At 37.8% G+C, this 23290-nt stretch overlaps 1 protein-coding gene across 1 annotated transcript in view; it reads right to left on the bottom strand.

The window, feature by feature from the left end:
* Window positions 1-23290, bottom strand: part of PIEZO2 (piezo type mechanosensitive ion channel component 2) — a 334423-nt gene that overhangs the window by 76452 nt on the left and 234681 nt on the right. Inside the window, exons 10-18 of the mRNA XM_050708773.1 lie at window positions 17892-18026; window positions 14284-14422; window positions 13690-13829; window positions 11429-11665; window positions 8726-8849; window positions 6869-7110; window positions 6047-6195; window positions 5113-5286; window positions 2018-2059 (exon numbers count right to left, since the gene is read on the bottom strand). Coding sequence (XP_050564730.1) covers window positions 2018-2059; window positions 5113-5286; window positions 6047-6195; window positions 6869-7110; window positions 8726-8849; window positions 11429-11665; window positions 13690-13829; window positions 14284-14422; window positions 17892-18026 — 1382 coding nt within the window. The remainder of the gene's footprint in view (window positions 1-2017; window positions 2060-5112; window positions 5287-6046; window positions 6196-6868; window positions 7111-8725; window positions 8850-11428; window positions 11666-13689; window positions 13830-14283; window positions 14423-17891; window positions 18027-23290) is intronic.

Raw genomic sequence — 23290 nt, 5'->3', positions numbered from 1 at the left:
TCAGTAGGCATAGGCACAGGACTGTGTGCTCAGGAGATCAAAGGCTAGATAAAAAGCCCTGTCCACTGTTTAAAGTCTAGTTGAAACCTTTATTCCCAGACCTTCTCATTTATTCCTAGAGTTGTTGCCCCTCTTTCATTTATTTATTTTTTAATTATCAGATCACATGACATCATGTAAGAGATGACACTGAGATATCAGTGTATAAAAACTGCCAAAGTTTATAACATCTCTGACAAGCTATCTGTGCAGGCTTCACAGCTAGTCAGGTGTTCCAGCTAAGCTGGAAAGCATACACTGGTGGGAAATTATCCCAAATAACACAAAGGTATTGTGCTTGATACTTAGGAAGACACATAACTAAATAATAAGACAGCCTTGAAGGTACAGCCACTAATGCTTTTAACTGCGAACGTTTCTTACCCTCAAGTTCACTAAACACGGTATCAATAAAGAAAGGTATACTAGTACATCTAATTTTAGGCATCAAAGCAATTTCAATGGCATTAAAATCAGGCATGTGCCCCAGGTCCTTGCTGAAGTCCTAATATTCATCTGTTTATAATTTGCTAAAGCAGGATATAAATTGGTAACAAATTATTGGATGCATTATGAAGCATCTTTTACCTTTGATTATTTTCTTGTAATTGGTTTATGAATTGCTTGAAATTTACTTGCTGAAAATGATCTCTGGGGTTATCTGTCATGCACAGCCTTCACAACAGAAAGCTTCCTGCTCCACAGAACATCAGCATGCCATCTATTGAATATGTCATGCATGGTTCAAACTGAGTACACAGTGCCATCCATACCTTTACTGGTACAGCAGGACCCCGAGCGCTTTCTTCCCCCTTGCGGGGGTTTTGTCTGCATGCCCCCAGGGCTGGATGGCTGATAATGTGCTGAGCTGATACATGGTGGGGGACATGCAAGGAAGCCTCAGCACAGGGATTCCCCTCTCCTTCCTTGGTGAGCTGCCTTCATGCTGAGGGTCCTGCCATTGTAGCTGTGTCAGTGCCCACTCTGGTACCTCCCTGACCATAGGCCTGCCACGCAGACTGACTCCTCGCCTTCACCTCACATTTGCCTCATTGCTATGGACTTGCTGGGAGCTCACTGGGCTGTGGCTGACCTTTATGACTGTCTCCAGACCTGACCTTCACCCGTGCATTGCTGAATCCCCCCAGGTGAGAGCCCAGCCTTGACTCCTGGCCGTGCCCCTCAGTTCTTGGCTTGCTGGCCGTCACCGAGCCACCTGACCACCCCATTCCCAACACTTCTTGCCAAAAGGGTTTCCTACAGGCTGGTGACAAGTTCTTCTATTCTCAGAGCTGGTTATACAAAAGTCCATGCTTACTCCAGTTAAATATTTTGGAAGAAATCTCCTTTATGGTACTGTTTTCAAGATGCCATGTATAAAGGGATAGCTATGAAGACAGCATGGAATTTCACAGTTCGGATCTTGTAGCACCCAACTTTGTCTACAAATTAACAGCTGTAGCATGCAATGGCTTTAGTGTATGGGATGTATATGAGTACAAACTCATATTTTTCTTGAAAATAAATACATACTGTACATTTAATTGACTTGACCCAAAAAATCCCTTTCTCAAGAGCTTGTGAGGTAGTCAGGGATCTGTGTGTGTGCGCAAATGTGTGTGCATGCAGGCATGCATCTTTCCATGCACAGACAAAGGGTAGGTAAACGAGCCTCCTCAACCAAGTCTATTGTCTGCAGCCAATTACAAATAGCACCTATTATTCCTGTATTGAGATATGGGCAAAGTTTAAGAGAAGAATCCCAACTGGGAGATGAACTCACAACATATAAATATGCAGGAGAGATGTATTAACTGCTTCACCAGCTTTACAAGACTACAATACCTGAACAACATTTTCTCCCTGTTTATTTTACAGTACAGTGCAGCAACAACATATTTTGCTGTAAGGCAATTAATAAGTAACAAACAAGTTAAGGCATATCTTTTTAAAGGAAAGGAAAGTTTGAGGTACCCACCTATTTATTATTAGGTAAACACGGCCATTGACTTTGGCATGGCTATGAGGTAGGAGATGAAATACAAGAATGCATGAAATGACAGTGGAAAATGAATTAGAGAGAGAGAAAAGGAAACTGTTAAATAGGAATGAATGCACTTTCCTGTCTAGCAAGAGACATATTGTCATAACAAAACACAATCTGAAAGCTTAATGCGCACCCATGCAGTGAAAAGTCTAGAAAGCTTGTAAATCCAATAATACTTAGACATTTAGACTGTATATAACTTCAGTTAGAACTGCAGGTACTATACATAGACCCCAAAATGAGAGTACAGCTTCAAGTAACATTATTCTGTACATTTAAAAAATAGATATTTTCCTTCTTTATTTAAGATGATTATATTGGAGCATCATACCATAGAAATTATCTGCCTCACAACCTGTATCATCACTACATCATAATTCATCATGCAGCAAGGAAATGATCTTGAAAAGCCCTAATCAGAGGATTTTTCTTTCTCTCACAAGTGTAATACTGACCCACTCAGTTTTGTTACCTACAGCAAGAAGCATCTCACCCTGCCCATTCCAGTCTGCCAGGTTCTGCCCCCTCTATTTATGGCTGGCAGAGCTGTACTCTTGAACTCACTCCACAAACTTTGCTCATGTGAGACAGTATCTTAATGCATGAACAGTCTCAGCAACCTTAACATGAGTCTTCAGTTAGACACAAACATAATACCATAACCATACATTTCAGCTCAGGGGCAGACGGAGGAGCTGAAGCTGCTTTCTCTGTTAGTCTCATGACTAGCTCATACTTGTTGTGGTTGGTTTATTATGTTTGCTGTTAAAAGGACTGAGTTCTGTCTTCTTACTGAAAATTAAAGATCATTTTCTTTAATTTTTTTCTGTTGTAACAGAAGCAGCATAAAAGTAATCTTGAAAGGTAAACTAGCTGTTGAGTGAAAGCTAGTGTTATCAAAGCAAAAGGGACAACTGAAGCTTTAGACATGAGTCTTTAATCTGTTTTAGTTTCGCCTGCAACTTTTTTTCTATTTATAACATGACTGTTGAGCTGTAGTTTGTTGTTGTGCTCAGTCTTATCCAGCTTTATGCATCACCAGTACAAATGTCAGTGCAATTCCTACCCTGTCCTATCCTGGATGTTTGAATTTTGAAGTCTGCTGATCCTCAGCATTGATTTATTGCACGAATGGGGAAGGAAACAACAGGATCTTGATATATCAGGCAGTGTTTGTGGTAGTACAAAGCAGAAAATGTGTTCTGATTTGGGTATTGGACAAATTCTGCAGAACAGAAATGATATACATGGCAACCAGGACTTTGAAATACTGCGAAATGGCAAATGTAGCACATTAGCCACATTTAAGAGTTAAAAATATTTAGCTATTTATACGAAAGTTCCATACAATCTAGTATTACATTTAGACTTAAAAAAAAGCATTATATTAGCAAGGCAAAAAAAACTTATCACAGAATCCTTTTCACTTGCCACTTTGCTTAAGAAAAGTCCTAAAAGACCTGTTGCAACAGCAGATGTCTACTTTCAGCTCTGTCTCAAGGATACTTACTCCTGGCAAAAATATCACTGACTACAGAAAAAAATAATCCATATCCTACAACCTTATTTTCTGATACTAATCTTCTCTTTATTTTTTTTTTGTGCTCTCAGCAAGACACTGAAAACATTCTGTGTCTTTAGTATTATTGTTCCATCCTTCCAGAATGATGTGATTTTAATTACAGTGATTTTCTGCACACCAGCATTTGGAGAGTAGTAGCTAATATTTTGATATCTTCCACGCATAATAGATTTGCAAATAGTGGTTTCCCAGGCAAGGAGTGTTGTACCATGAGCCCAAAGTCACTGGGATTGTCTCAAGGATTTTTTTCCATTTTACGCCTACTGGATCACACTAGTTGGGAGCTGGCAGCTGTTCCTATGTTAGTCAGCATAGTGCAAAGTGTTTAGGCTACAAAAGAGCTTGTGTAGTTACCTCAAACTGTAGTACATTTCCCCAAATGCCACAACCCAGGAACAACCACTGTTTCTGCTCAGACATCTGTGTGGGTTCAGGTATTAGGGCTTGGCTGCCCAGTTCAGAGATGTTAATTTGCATTTGCTGCTGCACACAAAGTCTGCTATGGGCAAAGAAAGTGCTCACAGAGTGTCTGAAAGGACCCTTGAATTTACCATGGGATGTAGCAATTCAAGAAAAGCAAAAAGTATTATACAAACAGGCATTTTAAAAGGTAAGCCACAACATTGTTAGGAAATCTTGTCAAGTTTAATTTGTTTTGTTTTTAGCAAATATTTGGCTTTCTTTTTATCAGCTTATGTAAATACAGAAACAGGACAGATTTGGTTTTATGTAGTAGAACATTTAAGAGCTAAACATAGTAAAAGTCTGAAAAAGATGAGGTCCCAAAATCATGAAAAAATTACAGTGAAGTTCTTGATGAGAATGCTGAATGTCTCAAAGAGCTAGCATAGCCAAGGGCCAAGACCCTAAAGAGTGACCACAGGTTTGAGATATTTCCATTTATAAAGTTCAACTTCACGAAAGGGCCTAACTTTCCAATGTGTATGTGGTACTTGCCAAAGATCTCTCGATCTCCATTTGGCCTTCGAAACTCGTATTGTAAAACAGAAGTTACACAAATTAAGTTTTGTTATTTATTACTGACAGGACTTACAAAAAGGCACATAGAAATTAGGAATCTACCCCACAGTAAAGGTGAAAACCACTAGCGAGATAAATACCTAAATATCATCAGTACCTTTGAAAATGTACCACCAAATGAAAATGTACCACCAAATGAAGGAAAACAAACAAACAAACAAACAAAAAAGCCCCACCACCTTCTACAAGAATTGAAAAGTGGTGGAAGAATGATACTTTGGTTGTGGCTTGTTTAGCATGGTTCTGGGTGTTAAGGGATGCTGATTATTTTTTCTCCCTTGTTTTTAAACCAGGTCATTATGACAGAAGTAAATAACATCATTTGAAAAGTGAGCACTACAAGACAGTCAGAAGCAGCATTTTCATACAGATAATGAATAGCTCCATTTACTTATTTCTTTACCTGTAAATAGTGTTGTCCTGTTTGCTGGTTACAGCTTTTAAATCAGTGAGCTGGAGGAAACGGTCATGGAAATAGTGAAGGTGTAAGATACACGCCAGTAGGAAGGAGGTGGGGATAAAGATGCGTGTGAATAGCTCAGCCACAGAAAACCTTTTTAAACCAAGGTCTTCTAGTCTGGAAAAAAAAAAAAAAAAAAAAAAAAAAAAGTAAGCCACTAAGTCATCTTTTCACACCAAGATCTTTTCCTTGTCATGAGACATTCTTACAAATCATTTTCAAAGGGAAACAAGGGCTGGTACTTGTTCTGTGTTTTCACATCTTTAGATTCTTCTAAACTAGAAAGTTTTACAATGTATATGTCTTGTATTTGGCCTTAGTAATGTAGAAAGATACTGTAAATGTACAGAGCCAAATGAACCAGCCCTGCCACAACTCTCTTTTCAAGAACCAGGTGGGTTGTCTCTGGCTGAAAGTACTGCACTGAAGATCCACTCATATTGCATATAATTTCTCATGTAAACTCCTGTTGAGGAATGCCCTATATGTCATGAGGAGGAAGAAACACAGCCCTCCTCATTAGCAGGAATGCTAGTCCATCTTCATCAGCACCAGACATCCTGTAAATCTACCCTTAGGCTATCCCCAGATCTTGCTCCTATGGTCAAAGAGAGAAAAGTATAGGTGCTGTACTGCCAACACTGGGAAGGCCTTGACAGCAGATAGGGGAAAATATGACTCTCTGAGCCCTTTTCATGCCCTTTCTCATCTCTGTTGCTACACCAGTAAACCTACAGCTTCAGAGCTGAGTGCTTAGTCAACTATGTCTGGGGATGGTCTCATGACATTTTTCCACTACAAGAAGGAAGAGTGCTCTCAGAGCACATCAAACTCAAAAGTCCAATGGAAAAAAAATAAATGAAATGAAAACACTTACTTGTTTTCATCCAGGCCTGTCATGTTCTTCCACAACCCAGGGAAAGACTCAAACTGGTATGTATAGATGAAGATAAGTACCAACATCGTGTAAACAACCACTGACATCCAAAAATACTTTAAAATCCTTCTCCACCATTCATAGTGCACCTGAAAATCACACACTAAGGAATTTAAAAGAAGCTCGAGGCAAAGACACTGATAAAAATACTGACAAAGCTGTACTGGAAAACAAAGGCTAAGAATATTACTCTTCCTAGCTGGCCTGAAGTAAACTGCAGACACGAATCTTTGTGATAAAGTTCTTACCCCTGGTACGTATGCACCCAAGTACAGACTTCCATGCAAAAGTGTCTTTTGGGACATGGGCACAAACATAAAGACCAAGGACAGCTTCAGTCACTCAGTTTCATCAACATTAGGTGATGAAAGTGCAGGAGGAGAGGGACTGCATGCTCCATGGCTGTGGAAGCTGTGTGGACAGTCTCTAAAACTGGTGGCTGTGTAGGATGTGCAAGGTCCAAATCTTTCCCATACAGTTTCCACAGTTTTCACTCATGTGGGGTGGAGTCCCACAGGCAAAGTGTATCATATATATTATCTAATAGCATCTAATTTTTGTGCACTTTGCCTGTCATTATAACCAAAATCAAATGAGAATGTCTAATCAACCCATTCAAATGATCTTATTACTATTATGTTTTATCTAACTACAGAACAAATACACTGTTTACAGATTCTACCCAAGCTACTTTACCACCAAGTTAAAGGTATGAAACATTGTATTCAAGGACAAAATTCAGTTAAAATAGTCCTCACCTACCTGGTAGAGGGCCACACAGAACAGGAACAGTACCATATAGATGATTTTGTACATGACAATTCTACCCTCAAAGCTGACAAAGAAGAACATGCCCCCACAGACGTAAATCCAGTACTTGATGAACATAGCCATCACCAGCTTCCCCAGAACTTTCATAATATCCTGTTCATCCTCATCATCATCTTCTTCTTCCTCCTCCTCCTCTTCTTCTTCTGCCACTTCTCCCTCTCGCAACTCCTCTTCTGCAAGTACAGAGTTACATTTGACCTCTATTTTGGGGACTTTAATAAGAATCAAAACGGATGGAAAGTAGACTCTCTGCACACAGAACAGAAACTTAAAGACACTATTCACAACAAGAGACTGTATTTCTGAGTAACTGTCATGCCTCCAGAGCAAAGGAGAGAATTTTAAGTTCATATGAGCCTCAACCTGCTCCTCGAGCTGTATGGCATATTGCTCTATGTCCAAACACCACTCTTCACTTTGCCTGATATACAGGTAGCTGTAGTGGAAAATTGGAGCCCAAGGACTGTATAACAGGTAACAGCCAAAATACTATCCATGGGACTAACTTTACTCCCAGGCAAGAACTTTCTAAAATGGAAAACAAAGAAACCACTAGCACCACCAGAAAATCTCTCTTCTTGAGTTTAAAGGGATGAATGTCCTTAAGAGAATACTGTGGTTTCCTCCAAAAAAACACAAGCAAGAGAAAATATTAACATAAAACCAAACAAGCTTAAAAAATATAAATGCTGCACTGACATTTTTTCAAAGAAACTACCACTTTTCCAGCTTCTTCTACTGTACCTAAATGACTGCAGAAAAGACAAACTGCTTTTGCCTTACGAGGAGGTCAGGATTCCCCAGTTATTCACCTTGGGAGGCTTGTGGATGGCAGGGTAGGTGTTCCCCTGAGAGCAGGTACACAAGAGCAAATACCCAGGTAACAGAGCTTGTCAAGTTCACAGCATGCAGCTGTAATGTTTTCCTTCACATTGAGAACAATATTGAGACTTCACCACCAAAAGTATTGCCCACTCCTTTTCTCCAACTTGCAGTCCTTTCCTCAGACTCCTTCCTTGTTCTTACCTTTCAAATCCTTGCAGTGTCCAGCTCTGACACTGACCAGATGCTTTACTGAGCCAAACACTGTAGTTAATCAAACAGGAAACTACATCACAGTCTGGCTTTCTACCATTTCAGTGAATTGAACAGATTCAGATCAGAATCCAGAGAGACAGAAAAGGGCAACGAATATTTGGGAGAAGATGTGCCCAGCAGCAAAAGAGGGAACAGGTCACTGAGATGTCGGATTAGCTGAAAATGCAGCTGTCAACTTTGCTCCCAGGTATGCTTCTGGTTGCATGAGCCCCCACACTGAAAATATACATGCTTTTCTCCCACTGAAATTAGTAGTTTAACTTCTGTTTTTTGTACAAGTCTTTATGCACAAGCACAACAACTTGCAAGGAAATTAATAACTGATTTTTCCTCTGGAAACTTTTCTCCTCTTGTGGTTAAACTCCCACAGCAACTCATCTGCTAGTTTGAGTTTGGGAAATGGGAATAAACTGATTCTTAGAAAGTTCCATGGCATTTTTCAAATGAGTCATTTCATTTATCTTTCATATTTTGCAGTTCAACAGTAAAGAGAATTTTCATTTGTTTGGATTTTCTGAAGTTCAAAGCTATTTTGTTTTTATATCCACTGAGAGACAGTTGCACATGGTTTTATAATATCTTCCTTAGCTAATAACAGGTATCTTGCTAATTGATTTCTGCATTAGAAAACAGAGTAACTGAAACTTCTATTGTGACTGAAGGACTCTAATAAATTGGACATGACTTTACCTTTTTCTTCATCTTCTTCACTTCTGACTTTGACCTCAGATAAAGTAGCTTCTTTCAGCTGAAGTGCTTTCTGTTCAGTGAGGTGTTGCCTAAGCAGTAGCCAGAAAGTAATCGTGAAAAGGATCTGCAAACAAAAATCAAAACGAAAACAACAGGCTAATTGTATAACCTATATCCTGCTACTGCAAACATGTATTCATAAATTTTGCATGCTTTTGCTTTTTCTGTCTATTGGAAAATAGCAATAATGTCATAAGTGTCAAAGTGCACCTTCGTGGAAATTGTTATTTAGGAAACACCCTGCATTAAACACAAATTTATTTCATCCAACCTGAATGGTGTTATGGTTCTATGATTTGCACTTTTCCATTAACTTTTCACTCTGCATCTTTTCTTAAATTTACTTACCTATACAGTTCTATTCTACCCTATTCTATTCATTTTTTAACTCCTGTCTTATAAGTTTAAGGATCTTCTCTTTATATATGGCCTGGCATAATTTTCATCTGCCCATTTTTGTTCATTTCCTCTTTATGAAGAAGCACTGGCAGGTAAGTGTATTGTCACTAGGTTTGGTATATCCTAAATCAAGAGATTTAGGAGCTTTGGTACTTCAAGTGCTTAAGAGCAATTAATTTAAAAAAAAAATTCTTTGTGTGTCTTGAAGTTACAAAAGACATAGCCAACCGTACGTGCCTTGCATTTGGAGCACTTACAAATATGAGATGGCTCTTAATTCTTGGAAGAGATTGAAGTTGATAACTCCACAAAAGAAGGATACCTTAGAAATACATCTCTTTAATGAAGAGTGCATTTCTTTGTTTTGCAAAAAGCTGAATTCAACAGCTTGCAACACTTAGAGACAGCCAAAATTCAGAAAATGGCACATTACCTATCAAATTCTTGATTTTATATTTACGTTTTGCAAAGTTTCTATAGTGGTGCAGAACAAGGACTTATTTCACTACCTTATAAGATAGAAGAATAAAATCTCAGACAGGAAACATGTAAAAGCCAACTAGTTTGTACGCAACAAAATGACAAGGCCAGTAGTATAAAGTAGAGCTCTCCTGTTTTTCATCTAATATGCAAGTACTTCATGGGAGACAGGTGAAGTCCCAGGCTAGCAACAGCTGCCTTCTCTGGCACTGTGGCTAACACTGAGCTGAAGCAGAAGATCCTCAGCCCGTGTGAATTGTCACAATTCTTCCTCCAGATAAACTGCCGGAGCTCTGATTTTTGAGACACAAACATTTGATATTGTACAGTACAGACTACTCTGCCATGCTCCACCTTACTGCTTCATTTACCAGGTGACTTGTAGAGGTCCCTTCCAACCTCAAACATTCTGTGATTTTGTGAGACTTACTGAGTGCATTATATTCAGCCTAAAAAAAAAGTGGTAGGCATTTTCTATTTTTTTGGGGGTGTGGCCAAATCATCATATATGCACAATAGTTTCCTTTCCTGACACCAGCTAGTTTTATAAAAGATACTTGATTATATAGCTAATAACAAACTATGTCAAAGTGGCTGACATACTAAGAACATTAAAACACCTTTAGAGATTAACAGTCATTGAATCTATAGAATTCCTTGAGCTTTAGCTCTCTTACTTAGCTATTTCTACCTTTACAGGAGAAATCATACAGTGCTCGTTAATTTTCAAATGCATTAAAGACCAACAAATGGTTGTCCAAAGGCACTGCCAACAAGGGTATTCACTTGCAGAATCACTGTGAATGGTAACTAGGAGGCATAAGGGAAGTAATTCACTTATCTCAAGGGGAGCAGTGCCAACTACCTGCACTCTCTGAGATGCCCCTCTTGGGTATTCTATGAAAAAACTTCCTAATTATGCTCATTCCCTCCCCCAACAGCACTCCTGCCAAACACAATGCATTTTGTAGTGCTTTCAAGATATCAATGGAAAAAATCTATAATGCAGTGAAGTCAACAAACTCTTGTTACTGACATGAAATGGATTCCAACTTCAGTGGCAGCCATGTACTGCTGCTTGTGACAAATCCTAAAGGAGTGAGTAATACTGGTAACTGCAATGATAACAAAATTCCAGTTACCATCATGTTCAAAGACAGACCTGACATAGCATGGGTGACTGAATACAACAAAATGCCATGGTAAATAAAGGCACTAGAACTACGAGTGTCAATTTAACCACCCACAAGTACTGAGTTTACTTCTTTTTCAGATCTTCATATGGCCCTTGCTCTGTTTCCCGCTATAAACAGTGGGTGTGCCAGTGACTACATAGGTCTGGGTTTATGTTTTTGAAAGCCAGAAACATCCATGTGCAATACTTATGTTGAAGGTTCTGAAGTAGCTGAGACAAAGGTACAAGAGGCAAGACTTAAGAGGATAAACATTTATCTAACAAATCAAATCACATCTATTTTGGACCCATTTTATAAAGCCAAAATTTCTATCTACTCTGTGTTCTCTACAGAATTATCAAGAGAACCTATAAGTATGTCTGAAACACTTGTTTTGGTATTAGCTTTATGAGTAAGAAGCAAATTCCTCAACAACATTTTTAAACTACTTATCCTTTATTGTATATCTGCTACTGAACATGGTCATATCGAATACTGAGGATTCTTACATGTAAAGTAATTCACATTTTTGTCACAATGTATTTATTCCGTGGTTTCATAAAAAATCTCAGCTGTTTGTAACACTTACCTTTGATGCCAACTCCCCAGGTTCCTTTCTTTCTAAAAAACCCGATACTTGAGGAAGCTCATCATTCTTGAGCTCAATACTCCATATGTACTGCAATGTTAGCAGTAGATTTCCATAGAAAACCATGAACGGCGAACTGATCATGGCATATTTCCTTCGGTCACGAATCATCCACAGTGTACAAGACCAGATCAATAGCACAAAAGTCAACCAGCTGTGATATGTGATACTCCATGCCTTATGGAAAGAAGAAAGAGGGAAAAAATGTCCAAGGATTCATTCAGGAACAATGTTGTGGCATACAGCCAGTTACACTTCTCTGCTTAGCACACATTTTCATTGTCATGAGACTCTCATCCATATTAATCAGCTACTGGGCCAGCTACAATAAACCCCTTCAAAAACATGCTGAAAATGGATTCTTAAGAAGTCCGCAGCTGGAGGCAAACCCTTCTCTGCATATTAATTGCACACTGGTAAGGTTTGTGACCAGGCTCACTGCTTTTTATTACACCAAATAAACAGAAATGGAAAGTACAGGCTAACTTTAGGGCACTAAGGACCTTCTTGCAAAACTAGTAATAAAGAAATCAGTGTAGCAATAGCAAAACATATTTGATACCTGCTTACATTCAAAGCCCTTGACAGACTTATAAAATTATGCTGGCTCCATACTGTTCTAGCTTTTGTAGAATCAATTTAAGATGGAAAGCTAAGGTATGTACACAGCTAGCTGAAAAACAGTTAGTTTACACTAACCATATTAGATTGCCTCCTACACTGACAACTAGATAATGTTTTAAATAGTTTGCAGAAATCAGTTACTGAAAACTACTCTAGTAAACAACTGGGGGAAAGGATTTTTTAAAGTGTTTTTGCTAACGTCATTATTGATTTAGGACTAAATTCAGCTATATGCTGGTATAACCGGGGAATAACTGTCAACATATTTTAATTTCCCTTTCAATTTAAATTAAAAAGTATGAAACATTAAGAATATATCAGTCAGTCTAGTCCATCCCCCTTGGAAATAATGTTTTGTAAGAGTATGTGAAAAACACTAATATGCTACTTCTCTCTTCGCATACAAGAATGTAACTTACACTGAGGAATCCTTGGCTATGGTGTAAGAGGAACTTTTATCAGATTATACCATAAAGGAATTCATAAATGAATTTGGGTCAGATCATAGGAAACAGAGATGTATCACTAAGAGAAAAAGCTAGTAGTATCTCAATATCAAACTACAAGAAAGGTCTTCAAATATTTCCTCCTCTGATATTGAAAGATATGAGCCTATAAATGAATTAAAAAGAAATTGCAAAACAGGTGAAGCACATAACTAGAAAAAAAAAAAAAAGAAAGGAAAAAAAAGAGACATTATGGCAATATGAAAACAACTCCTTGTTAATGTTTCAGAATGCATGAAGCCAGATCCAGATTCTGCACAAGGAGTCTGCTTTTCCTGTTAAAGGACAGTAAATAAGGTATGAAACTATATTCAAACAAAAAGCAGCCAAACTATTTTATTTTACCATTTTTAACACAAAATTCAGCCAAGAAACTTTATGGTTAATTTCATCATAGTGGAAACATTTCCAAAACAGTAAAACCAAAGCTTGCATTAGGAATATAAACAGAGAGCTAATCACTAAGCTGAAAATTTGCTACAGTTCAAGGCACTTGCATCAATTGGGCTTAAAAACAAACAACAACATCAAAAGAAGAAATAAGGGTGGTAAGTAAAACAACAGCAAAATCATGTTTGGCAAAAAATTGTATTTTCCTTGAGACCGTTCTGAGTCCATAAAGGAAATCAGGCTTTACAGATCTTTTATGTCAGAGAGTACCAGATGCATGCTTCAATCTGAAATAGGAATGATATATTTAAAATTTACTATACGACTAGGAAATTATTTAATTTTGCAGGCAGATTTCTGAGTGGAGCAACAGCATGACGATACTGCTTATAGAGAAGCTTTGGAATCAATAAAAAAAACTCAGCCCCAATTGCTTTCTTTCTCAGTCCTGGAAATGTGATGTTTTATCCAGAACCCTGCATGTTGCCCTATTGATAGGTCTATAACAAGCCTGGGAATTATTCATTAATAACCTAAAATGCAGATACCGTATCAACATTTTCTAGGCATGATGCAAACACTTACTGAAAACCAACAGATGAGATTACTCTCAGGAAAACACTGAGAAGACACATCTATTTGTAAAATCAACAGCATTATTCTTTTGTTGCCAATACTTACCATCATAGCTATCAGGGCACAAATGTAACTCTGTTTCATGATAAATTGGAACACAGAGACAAGGGCATGCAATTTAACATCATCTTTTTCCTCCTGGGTAACTTCTTCTTCCTCTTCTTCTCCTTCCTCCTCTTCCTTTTCTAAGTAGAAAAAGAAATCCTTATTTGCAATTCATGCTGGCCCTAAGAGTACTGTATGCACTCTCTCCAGGTAAGTAACCCTGGAGTGATTTCACTTGTAATCACTCTAATAGCTACTTCTACATCCTTTAGCAAGCTCAAGATGGGAGCCAAAACAAAACAAAACAAAACAAAACAAACAAACATACATTTGAGCACGGTAAAGCAACACAAAACCTGCAATCACTGTGTTGGTTTGCAAAGAGGCAAAGTATTTTAGTTAATATATGTCTACAGCCTTGTTCACAAAACTGCCAAGTGGTAAGCCATCATTGTAAGGTGATAGCAATTATTTAAACTTCAACAAGCCAAGGAGCTTACTAAAACAAAAAATAAATGCAAGAGGCAGTGAACTGAGGTACAGAAAAAGAAAATATGGAACTAAGGGTAATTGCCACGCAATGCTTTTCACTACCTGACATGTCATCCGAAGGCTCCCATTTGTACTGTGGTGTTGAGTACAGGTCTGCTTTGGCTGGACCATTTTCTAATGGCAGTGTGGGGTGGATGGTGTGATAGTCAGAAGGGTTCCCATTCACTGTTACCAGCAGAACCTACCAGAAGATGGGAGAGAGGTATTGCTTTTAGGGCAGCTCTTACAAGTATGAGACTCCTATTTCTGTGCTTGGCTTTACCATGGATTGCCAACAGTAAAGGAGCTGAATGAGTAAATGTAGTTGGCTCCTTCCAAAGAAACTGATAGTTACAGTCATGTTGCATGCAAAACTAGTACATAACAGCTTTCAAAATATTTTTGGGGTAACTTTTTATGCAATATCAGGAGATTTACAAACTGGTTTCAGTGAAGTTTTTAACAAACTGTAAAATAATTCTGCATCTTAGAACTGTAAGTATCTCCTTTAAAAAAAAAAATTTTTTTTCAAATTCCAAAAATTTCACATTGCATTAGACATTTCAACGTACATACAAGCAGTCTGAAAATGCATAGAAGTGTGGACACACAAGCAAAAGTGATCATGCTATTCCAGTCAGCTGAACTATGGTAAATGACTATTTGTGTGCTCTTGGCCTGTCTTACTTATAAAATTATGGAAAGAAAAAACAATGTGAAAGTGGATTATGTTAACGCATGCACAGCTGGGCAAGTCTGAGGCCCACTACATGGCTTAGTGCACAAACAATAATTCTTGAGTTCATGTTCTGACACCCTGACTTTCCCAGGTCAAGTTAGCTTTTTACAGCCAGCCTGGGAAAGCATCATGATCCCCTGGCCTTAGGTTAAAGCTATAACCACAAAGTCACCCTCCTTCTTAGGCAAGCAAATACATTGAGATTTTCAGACTTAAATTTAAATTTTCAGACTTAAAATTAAGAATTCCTATCTGATTATTTATAATAGTTATGACAATAGTGTTTATAAATGGCTTTCAATTTTAAATTCTTTCTGGAAAGAAATACATTAGCTGCAGTTAATAAAACCAGTTCTGTTAATTATTGTTATTGATTCAGCATTTAGCCTACTTCTTAGTACTAATTCAACACTCTTGCATGGTTTTCTTTTTGTGAACTAAATTTCAGCTTTTGCGCTTATTTGGATTGGTGTTCCAGCAACCACAATCACAAATATCTCTTGTATTGGCAGGAATTCACATGCAATGGGTTACTGAGAGCAGTATATGTTAAAGACTGACGTGTTTAGGCTGTGAGATAGAACTGTTATTTTGCCTGCAGAAACTATGCACAGGGATGTTGTGGACTGATTCAGTCTCTCTCTTTCAGAACAGTATCTGGGTTAGGTATATTCGGCAGCACACTAAAATTTGGTTATAACTGCTCTCAGAGTTCATCTGCATCTCCATTCTTCTGCGTGTGCTGAATGGCGGGGATGTTTCTGCATTCAGGATTGTTACAGGATCTATAGCAGTCAAAATAAATCAATCATTTGCTGTCAGCTCAAGCAGGGATTCTAATTTTCTGTAATCTGTAAATTAAACTCATGTGTTGTCAGTCACTCTTTAAAAGCCTCAGCATTTTAACATGAATGAAAGAAAAAAATAGAGCAAAGAAGCTAAATCAAGTTTAAAGATGGTTTGCATTAGAAAGCATATTTTGAGATCTTATTTAAACCCAATGAAATAACAAAGATCGTTTGCCAGTTGGTACTACTACAAGTAGTGTAATTTCAAGTGAATTTCAAGTAATTTCAATTTTAAGGCTAATTAGCAGTTTCTCAACGTAATTGTTAAGGAAGAGAAAGATAATATTTAAGACAATCAAGGTTACATGGCAAAACACAGACTAAACAAAACACAGAAGTTTTTAAAATGTCAGGTAAGCTTGTATTGCATATATCAGTGAGATCTGTATTTACACATTAAAAAGAATGACAAAATTACAAAGACTAGTAGTATACTAACATCCGATGGCTTGTATTCATCTTGGGTCATTGACAGAAGCTGCAAAAAGCAATGCAAGACAAATTATTAAAGAAGCATGGCTCAAGCATTAATAAGTCTATTTTTTTTTTGAATACAGGCATGCATATTTGCTGACATTTGCAGAAGATTTGCATTAAGAAATTCAGAAAGAATTTTTAAAAAGCCAGCAGAATTGTACACGATGCTTCATAAAATGATATTTAGTGTACCGTAAGCATTGACATAACATTACTGTACATTCCTGTGAATTCTGAACCAAAACTGAGACTGTTGCCTTGCAATTTTAGATATTAGCTCAAAGAATTAATCAGTATGGCATTATACTGATTAACTGCTTTCTAATGTCTTTCTAATGATCCAGTGCTTAAAAACTAAGTTTTAAAAGATCATTAGAATTACTGTAATTATAAAACTACTTCCGATGAAATGTTTATACTAATATAAAATGTGATACTTAGAATTATAATTGCTAGCAATATTCATCTCATTAAGTAGAAATATTTTCATTGAACAAAAAATATTGGCTTTATCCAAGGCTGAGTGATAAATGCTGAGTGAACACCAGAATATGAAGTAACAGCTGCAATGTGCTATGTCAAGAAAGCACACTAAAGGATCAAAAGCTATATCCACCAGTTTTGTCTTTCCAGAAATATTTTCCACTCAAGTCAGTGAGAAATGTTTCTAGAGACATGTGATTCATAGGGGAAACAAAATTGCAATTTTAAAATTCTGTTAGAAGTCCCAAATTCCTATTTCTGTACCATTTTATTGCTTACTTTGTGTTTGTCCACAAAAGATTTTCAGGAAGTATTTTCAATGCATGCCTTCTCTAGCTTTTCTGTAATAGCTGTTGAAGATATTATGTTGAAAAATTAAAATTTCCATGGAAAAATGAAGATAGCTAAATGTAAGAACCTACAGTAGTAACTGATATTGTTGTTGTTTGATAGAGTAGGTTCAGTCCATTTGTTTGCTAGCTCATTTACCATTGTTACTATTATAACGGAGTTTGGAGGAGCTTAAGTATATGTGGCTCAATGGAGTATTTATAAATCACAAATTTGACTGCAATTTGTCAAATGAAATTTTACATTGTAGCTGCTGAGGACTGATGGTAGAAAGCTGATCCTTTCCTGGAGATTTCACAGCAACTGTCTTCCCTACAGACATCCAGCAAGGGCACCAGTACACCTGAAGGAAGATAAACTGGCGGTTCCTCTTTACTGACAGTGGGAAATTAGCAGTTACAAGGCAGATCAGAACTTTACATCAGAATTTAGCTCCCTGACAGACTTTCTAGCTGTTTTGAATAAAGGTAGTGACCTGATGCCAAAAGACTTGCTCTAAATTTCTAAAACGTAGAAGCCAAAAGCAAGGAGCACGTAGTTCTTTTACTTCCTTACACTGGCTCCTGTTTTAGCTTTATTAATTTTTTCAAAATAAATTTCCTACTCTGCCACACAGACTTGATATTATATCTTATTTATATAAACACACATTCAGTTCTTCCTACTTGCAGCCTATCTAATGCTGCTTCCATTAATTTCAAAGTAACTGTCATAAAATTGAGTGATGGTTTTAAAGACATTTAATGCAGAGACCCTTCCCGCTCCAGTCTTACTTTTCTCTCATCAGTTGTATAGTGGCTTGCATACCACAGACTGCGTCTTCTCTCCGCTGTCATTGGAATTGGGCTGCAGGCTATTTCTTTGTCATCCTCTCTGCTATCAGATTTCTCTTCTTCGTCAGGTATCTGCTAAACAACACAAATGACAGCGCTAGTTACTAGTGTAAATAAAAATCTCGTAAGAGGAATTTAAATTTTCCCCTAATTGATGCTCCCTCTCCAAAATGTGTCCTTGAAATACCTTTTAGTGTTTAAAGCACTCTATCATATAGATGACTTTGACAGATGACATTTTCAGAAATGTTGACAGGGCTTTTCTATAACTGCTAGTCCATCAATGCCAGGATGCTTCCTGATAGTTACAAGACACCAGGATCACACTGACTTCCACTTCTTACTTTAGTATACAGTCATACCATAGACACAAAAGTTTGATTTGAAAGAAAATTAAATTTTCCTAACTGCATATATATGTGAAAAGACAATTCTGCTTCATTAAACAGCTGAAGAATTGAAAAGAAAAGATCAAAACCCTATCAGCCTAAGTAACGATATGTGAAATCTGACCTTACATACAAATCCATGCCTCAATACATAACAAGGTAGTCAGTGCTGGTCATCCATTGAGGTTTGTCTAGTCTTTCTTCTGTGTTGAACTACAAATATTTGTGTCTGGACTCATGTTCACATGAAGGACAAAAAGATGACTGGAAAAAGCCAACATGGATTTACCAAGAGTAAAGCATGCTTGACCAACCTGATTGATTTTTAAGCGGAAACAACTTGCTTAGTGGATGAAGGGAGAACAGTTGCTGTCAACTACCTTGTTTTTATAAAGTTGTTTAACACAGTGTATCACAACATCCTTGCTGACAAGCTGGTAAGATACTGGCTGGACAGGTGGACCACAAGATGCATAGAGAATGGGTAGAGAACTGGCTAGACTGTCATGCTTGAAGTGGGGTGATTAACAGATCAAAAACAAAATGGTAGTCAATCATAAGTGCAGTTCCTCAGGGACTGATGTTAGGTCTGGTACTATACACTATCTACAAAACTATCTGGATGATCATGGGGTTGAATGCACCCATGCAAAGTTTATGACTCTGAACTGAGGGGTGAGGCAGATGGGCCACCACACAGACAGGCTAAAAGAATGGCCTAACCAAAAATTCACGGGCTTAACAAAGATAAATATAAAGTCCTCCATCTGGGACGGAATGCAGCAGTAAAAGTTATGAACAGAGTTGGTGGGGAGCAGCTCAGGGGAATACGTCCAGAGGGTTCTAGTGCACAGCAAGCTGAACGTGAGCCAGCAGTGAATGACAGCAGCAATGAAGGCCATGTCCTAGGCTGCTCAATCCAATCTACCTGTCAAGTGTCAGGCCATACCTGCAATACTGTGCCCAGTTCTGGTTCCCCCCAGTTCAAGACAGACATACGAAATCTGATTATTTTTTTTTCTGCCTTCCAATACATAAAAGGTAGTTTTAGAGAAGACAGAGGTACTGTCCTCACTAGCAGGCATGATTATAGGACAAGAAGCTATGGGCACAGTTAGTTTCAGTAAAATGTTTTTTGGATAAGAAAAAAAAATCACTGTGAGAACAACTAATCACTGGTACAGGATGTCTTTGCTGGAAACATCCGAGATTTAGCTTGATAGGCCCCCGGACAACTTAAACTGAGGCCCTACTCTCACATGCAGTAGGACCAGATGATGTCCTGAGGTCCCTTCCAATCTAGTTTGTTTGGTAATTCTGTGATTCTCTATGATGCACATGCTCTATTTCTTCACCTTTGACAGGAACTATTACCACCAGAAGTAGGATTGCTAATGCACCAGCCTTAACTCCATTTTAATTCCATGGCCCAGCAAGAGTACGGGGGCCTCTCAAATAGAGTGAACATGGTTGTGTTTATAGTACAGCATCAAGCAGGAGACGTGGGTGAGTGTACAAAAACTGTGCTAGGTTACAGCTTCTCTTCAGGCTCTTCCAGATCTCCTCCTGCACTGTCCCTCCTCTCCTTGCAATCCTGAACTTCATAGCTGAGCCCTCAGCAAGCAGCAGGATCATCTTGCTGTTCATACTAGTGAGAGGATGAAGCTCAAACATGTGGTGTTAAAGGGAGAAAGGGAGTGCTCTAGAGCCAGCAGGCTACATGTGAAAACTGTGAGCATCTCCATCAAGGTGTTGCTCAGCAGGACTCACCAGCCCCTGGGATACCATCAGGGAGAAGCTGCCACTACTGAAGCTACTCTGCTTTCTGCCTTTGCCTGGTTTCTAATTTGGAACTTTAGACTTCAATCTGACTTTTCAGTTCATTAATATTTGACCTCTTTACTTCCTTAGTTTTCTGGTCTCTTGTCTCATTCCAAGGCTTGGTGTGTTCTTTAGGTTTTTGGCTCTGATGGAAATAATAAGCATGCAGAACATCAGAAAAAAGGTATGCAAGGCCACGGAATGAATATTATTGAATAACACCAGCTATTTCACTCTGCTGTCCATTAATGCCTGGATGTTTATTTCAAAACTAGTAGGAATGGTAAGGATTGAAAGGTAGACTACCTATCTTTAAGCATTGCTTTAAAGAACTTATTGTCTTGTGGGGAAAATTTCTGTGATATCAAGTATGCAGACTTGATTCTAACAAGAAATGAAAAGTGCTCTAGTGGGGTTCTACATTCCTATTCAACAAATTTTGAACTACAAAATTCAAACAATTACCAAATTCTACTTTCGCTCTTTGCAACCTCCACCAGTATTAGTTGTTGAATGTATTGTGCCAAATTCTCAACCATACAGTCATGCTGCATAAAATCACCCCTATTCAGCTTCAAAAAACCACCCCTACTGAGCAAAGCACACCAGTGCTTGCGTAACCTGGAACCCAAGGCAAGGTCTTATTGACTTCGATAGGACTTAAGTGACGGTTCAGAAGCTCTGCTGAGCCGCAGCCAAAATATAGCGTACACACTAACTTTAATAGTGTTATTTTGAACTTGCCCTCTTATTAACTACAAAATAACCGGTCAAGACAACTAATTGTTGCATTTTATTTCAACCTGAACAAATGGTTTGTAAGGACTGAGGACTTTCCTCATGCCTATTTTGTACTTTCTACTTAGCAGACACTTTTACTTCTGTTTCAAATGAAACATCACAAAATCAACCTTTAGTTTTCAACAGGACTATCCACCTGCTCTCATACTTGTTTTACTTAAATCCTGTCTACTGCCAACAAAGAGATACATTGTGGCATAAAAGCAGTTTTCAGCTGCAGTTTGTGTCTCAAAGGGAGGGCCTCAAATTAAGCTTTATGGGAACTAGCTGTTGGTAAGGGTTCTCATTGCTTGTGCAAAGTCAGTTGATTAGAATAAGAATAAATCAGGATGCTGGGCAGAGGTCTGCAAAGTTACCCATGGGAACAGGACATCCAAACATCCTAGCTGGTTTTGAAACTCTCCATTCCAATCCTAACACTAAGGCCCTATTTTTTAAATCTTGACTTGGATAAACAATGGTTATTAATTTAGTTTTACTTTTGAGTCACAATGGCAGCACATTTCAGATATGATTGTATATTTATATTTGATTGCAAAAGGGCATTCCTAGCCAAAGTGTAACATGAAATAAACTGATCTTGTGCTTAAAATACTTCTCAGTGCCATTTAAAACTTTAACATAACTGCACACCATAAAGAACTGTTTATCAACAGCATTTAGTTTGACACCAGGATGACCAAAAAAGTACCAGAAGACCTAAGATGCAGACAGTGATTTCAGTAACACATTTGTAGCCTAAGAGTCTATAAGGGGCAGTGAGCAGTTTTGTTTTATCTTTCTCAGAAGAGGAAAAAAATTAAGAAAACACAGCAGTAGTCATTCATATGATTACAACCTGCAGGAGTCCTTTGACTTGACTAATTCTTCCAGTTCTTCCCCTACCTGACCAACTCTCAAACTCCTCTTTATTCAAATGATCTTAAAAAGTTTTTAAAGAGCAAAACCATAAATTAAATTGCCGTAACTCAGTTGAGTTCTGTACTATTCTTTACCACTCAACAGACAGTATGAATGGGCTCTATTCATATATTCAGTCCTATTAGTTACAACTATGAACTGAAATCTCCAGAGGCAGATTGCCTCCTCTAATTTGCAGAGGTAGAATTTCACACGACTCAATTTTAGAACAGATCAGGATCCAAAATAGCAGGCAGAAGAAAAGCAAAATTTCCACTGACCTCCAAAAGTGTTTTGCAGGAGTAAGGTCCATACAGAATCCCACATAGACCAACCATACTCTGTTTGAAATCTCATACATGCTGTACTTTGACAGACTGTGGTGCACACACAAAAAGCTTTCGGCTTGAAACTCAAGATTTGAAGTGGGCATTGTTCTTGTAAAATTGTTGACCAGCTGTGGGATTCAGAGACAATCTCAAGAGTATCTGTCTCAGAGAGCACGCCTACTAAAATTCAGCAGGAATTTTATCCGCAGGAGGACCCCAAGATGCTATTCACACCAGAAGGAAAAAATGCCAGAGTCTACATGTCTTAAATTCTGCTTTCAGGATTTGCTGCTCCAGTATTACATTTAGCTTATGTACAACTTTTTAGACAGAATAAATATTCCTCTACACATAATTTAGCACACATCATTTGTTCAAAACAGGTTCTGTTCAAAAGATTCTTTTGAACAAAATTTCAAAGGTGAGACTTTTTACTGTGCTTTAACAGCAATATTCAGAGAACTACCTTACATTAAATAACACAGCGTATTGTCATTGCCATCTATCCATCTATAGGTAAGTTAGTGGTGAGTTCCTAAATACAGAGTAACTTTGAAATCACTGGGAATTGCAAAGGCACGTTATATCCTTAGTCTGTAATGAATCAAGTGCACCAGAAATTCACAAGCCAAAAATTGTTTCAATGAAACCTGAAATAAAATTATTTCTGGATTTAAATAATAGACAGTAGAGTCTACCAGAAGAAACTTAATAAGAGAAAGATGAATGCTGGATCTATGGCTCCGGTTAAGGAAAAACAAAATGTATATAGACGAAAAAGGGCATAAGAAAAAGTTTGTAAAAATGGTAAATATTGCAAATCCCAGCATGTCTTTTTAATGACATGAACTTGCAGCACTACATTACCTGCCTCAAAAATAAGCATCTATTTATGGGTATTATTTTATTTACAGTGCTCTCCTTTTTAAGCATTCATTTCTCTTCAGAGGGAAGCATCGTTCCCTTGACATAAGAAGTTCCCATGGGGGTGCCAATACTTTGTATTGCCTTTCAAGTAGGCATGGGTTTGAGAGACATCTTCTGTTCTTCAATTAATCTGTTCTAATATTTACTCACTCTAACCTAATAGCTTGGAAAA

Source organism: Cygnus atratus, chromosome 2, assembly GCF_013377495.2.
Source record: "Cygnus atratus isolate AKBS03 ecotype Queensland, Australia chromosome 2, CAtr_DNAZoo_HiC_assembly, whole genome shotgun sequence".
NCBI lineage: Eukaryota > Metazoa > Chordata > Aves > Anseriformes > Anatidae > Cygnus > Cygnus atratus.
Note: the sequence above shows the minus strand (reverse complement) of the source record. Positions and strands in the feature narration are given on the sequence as shown.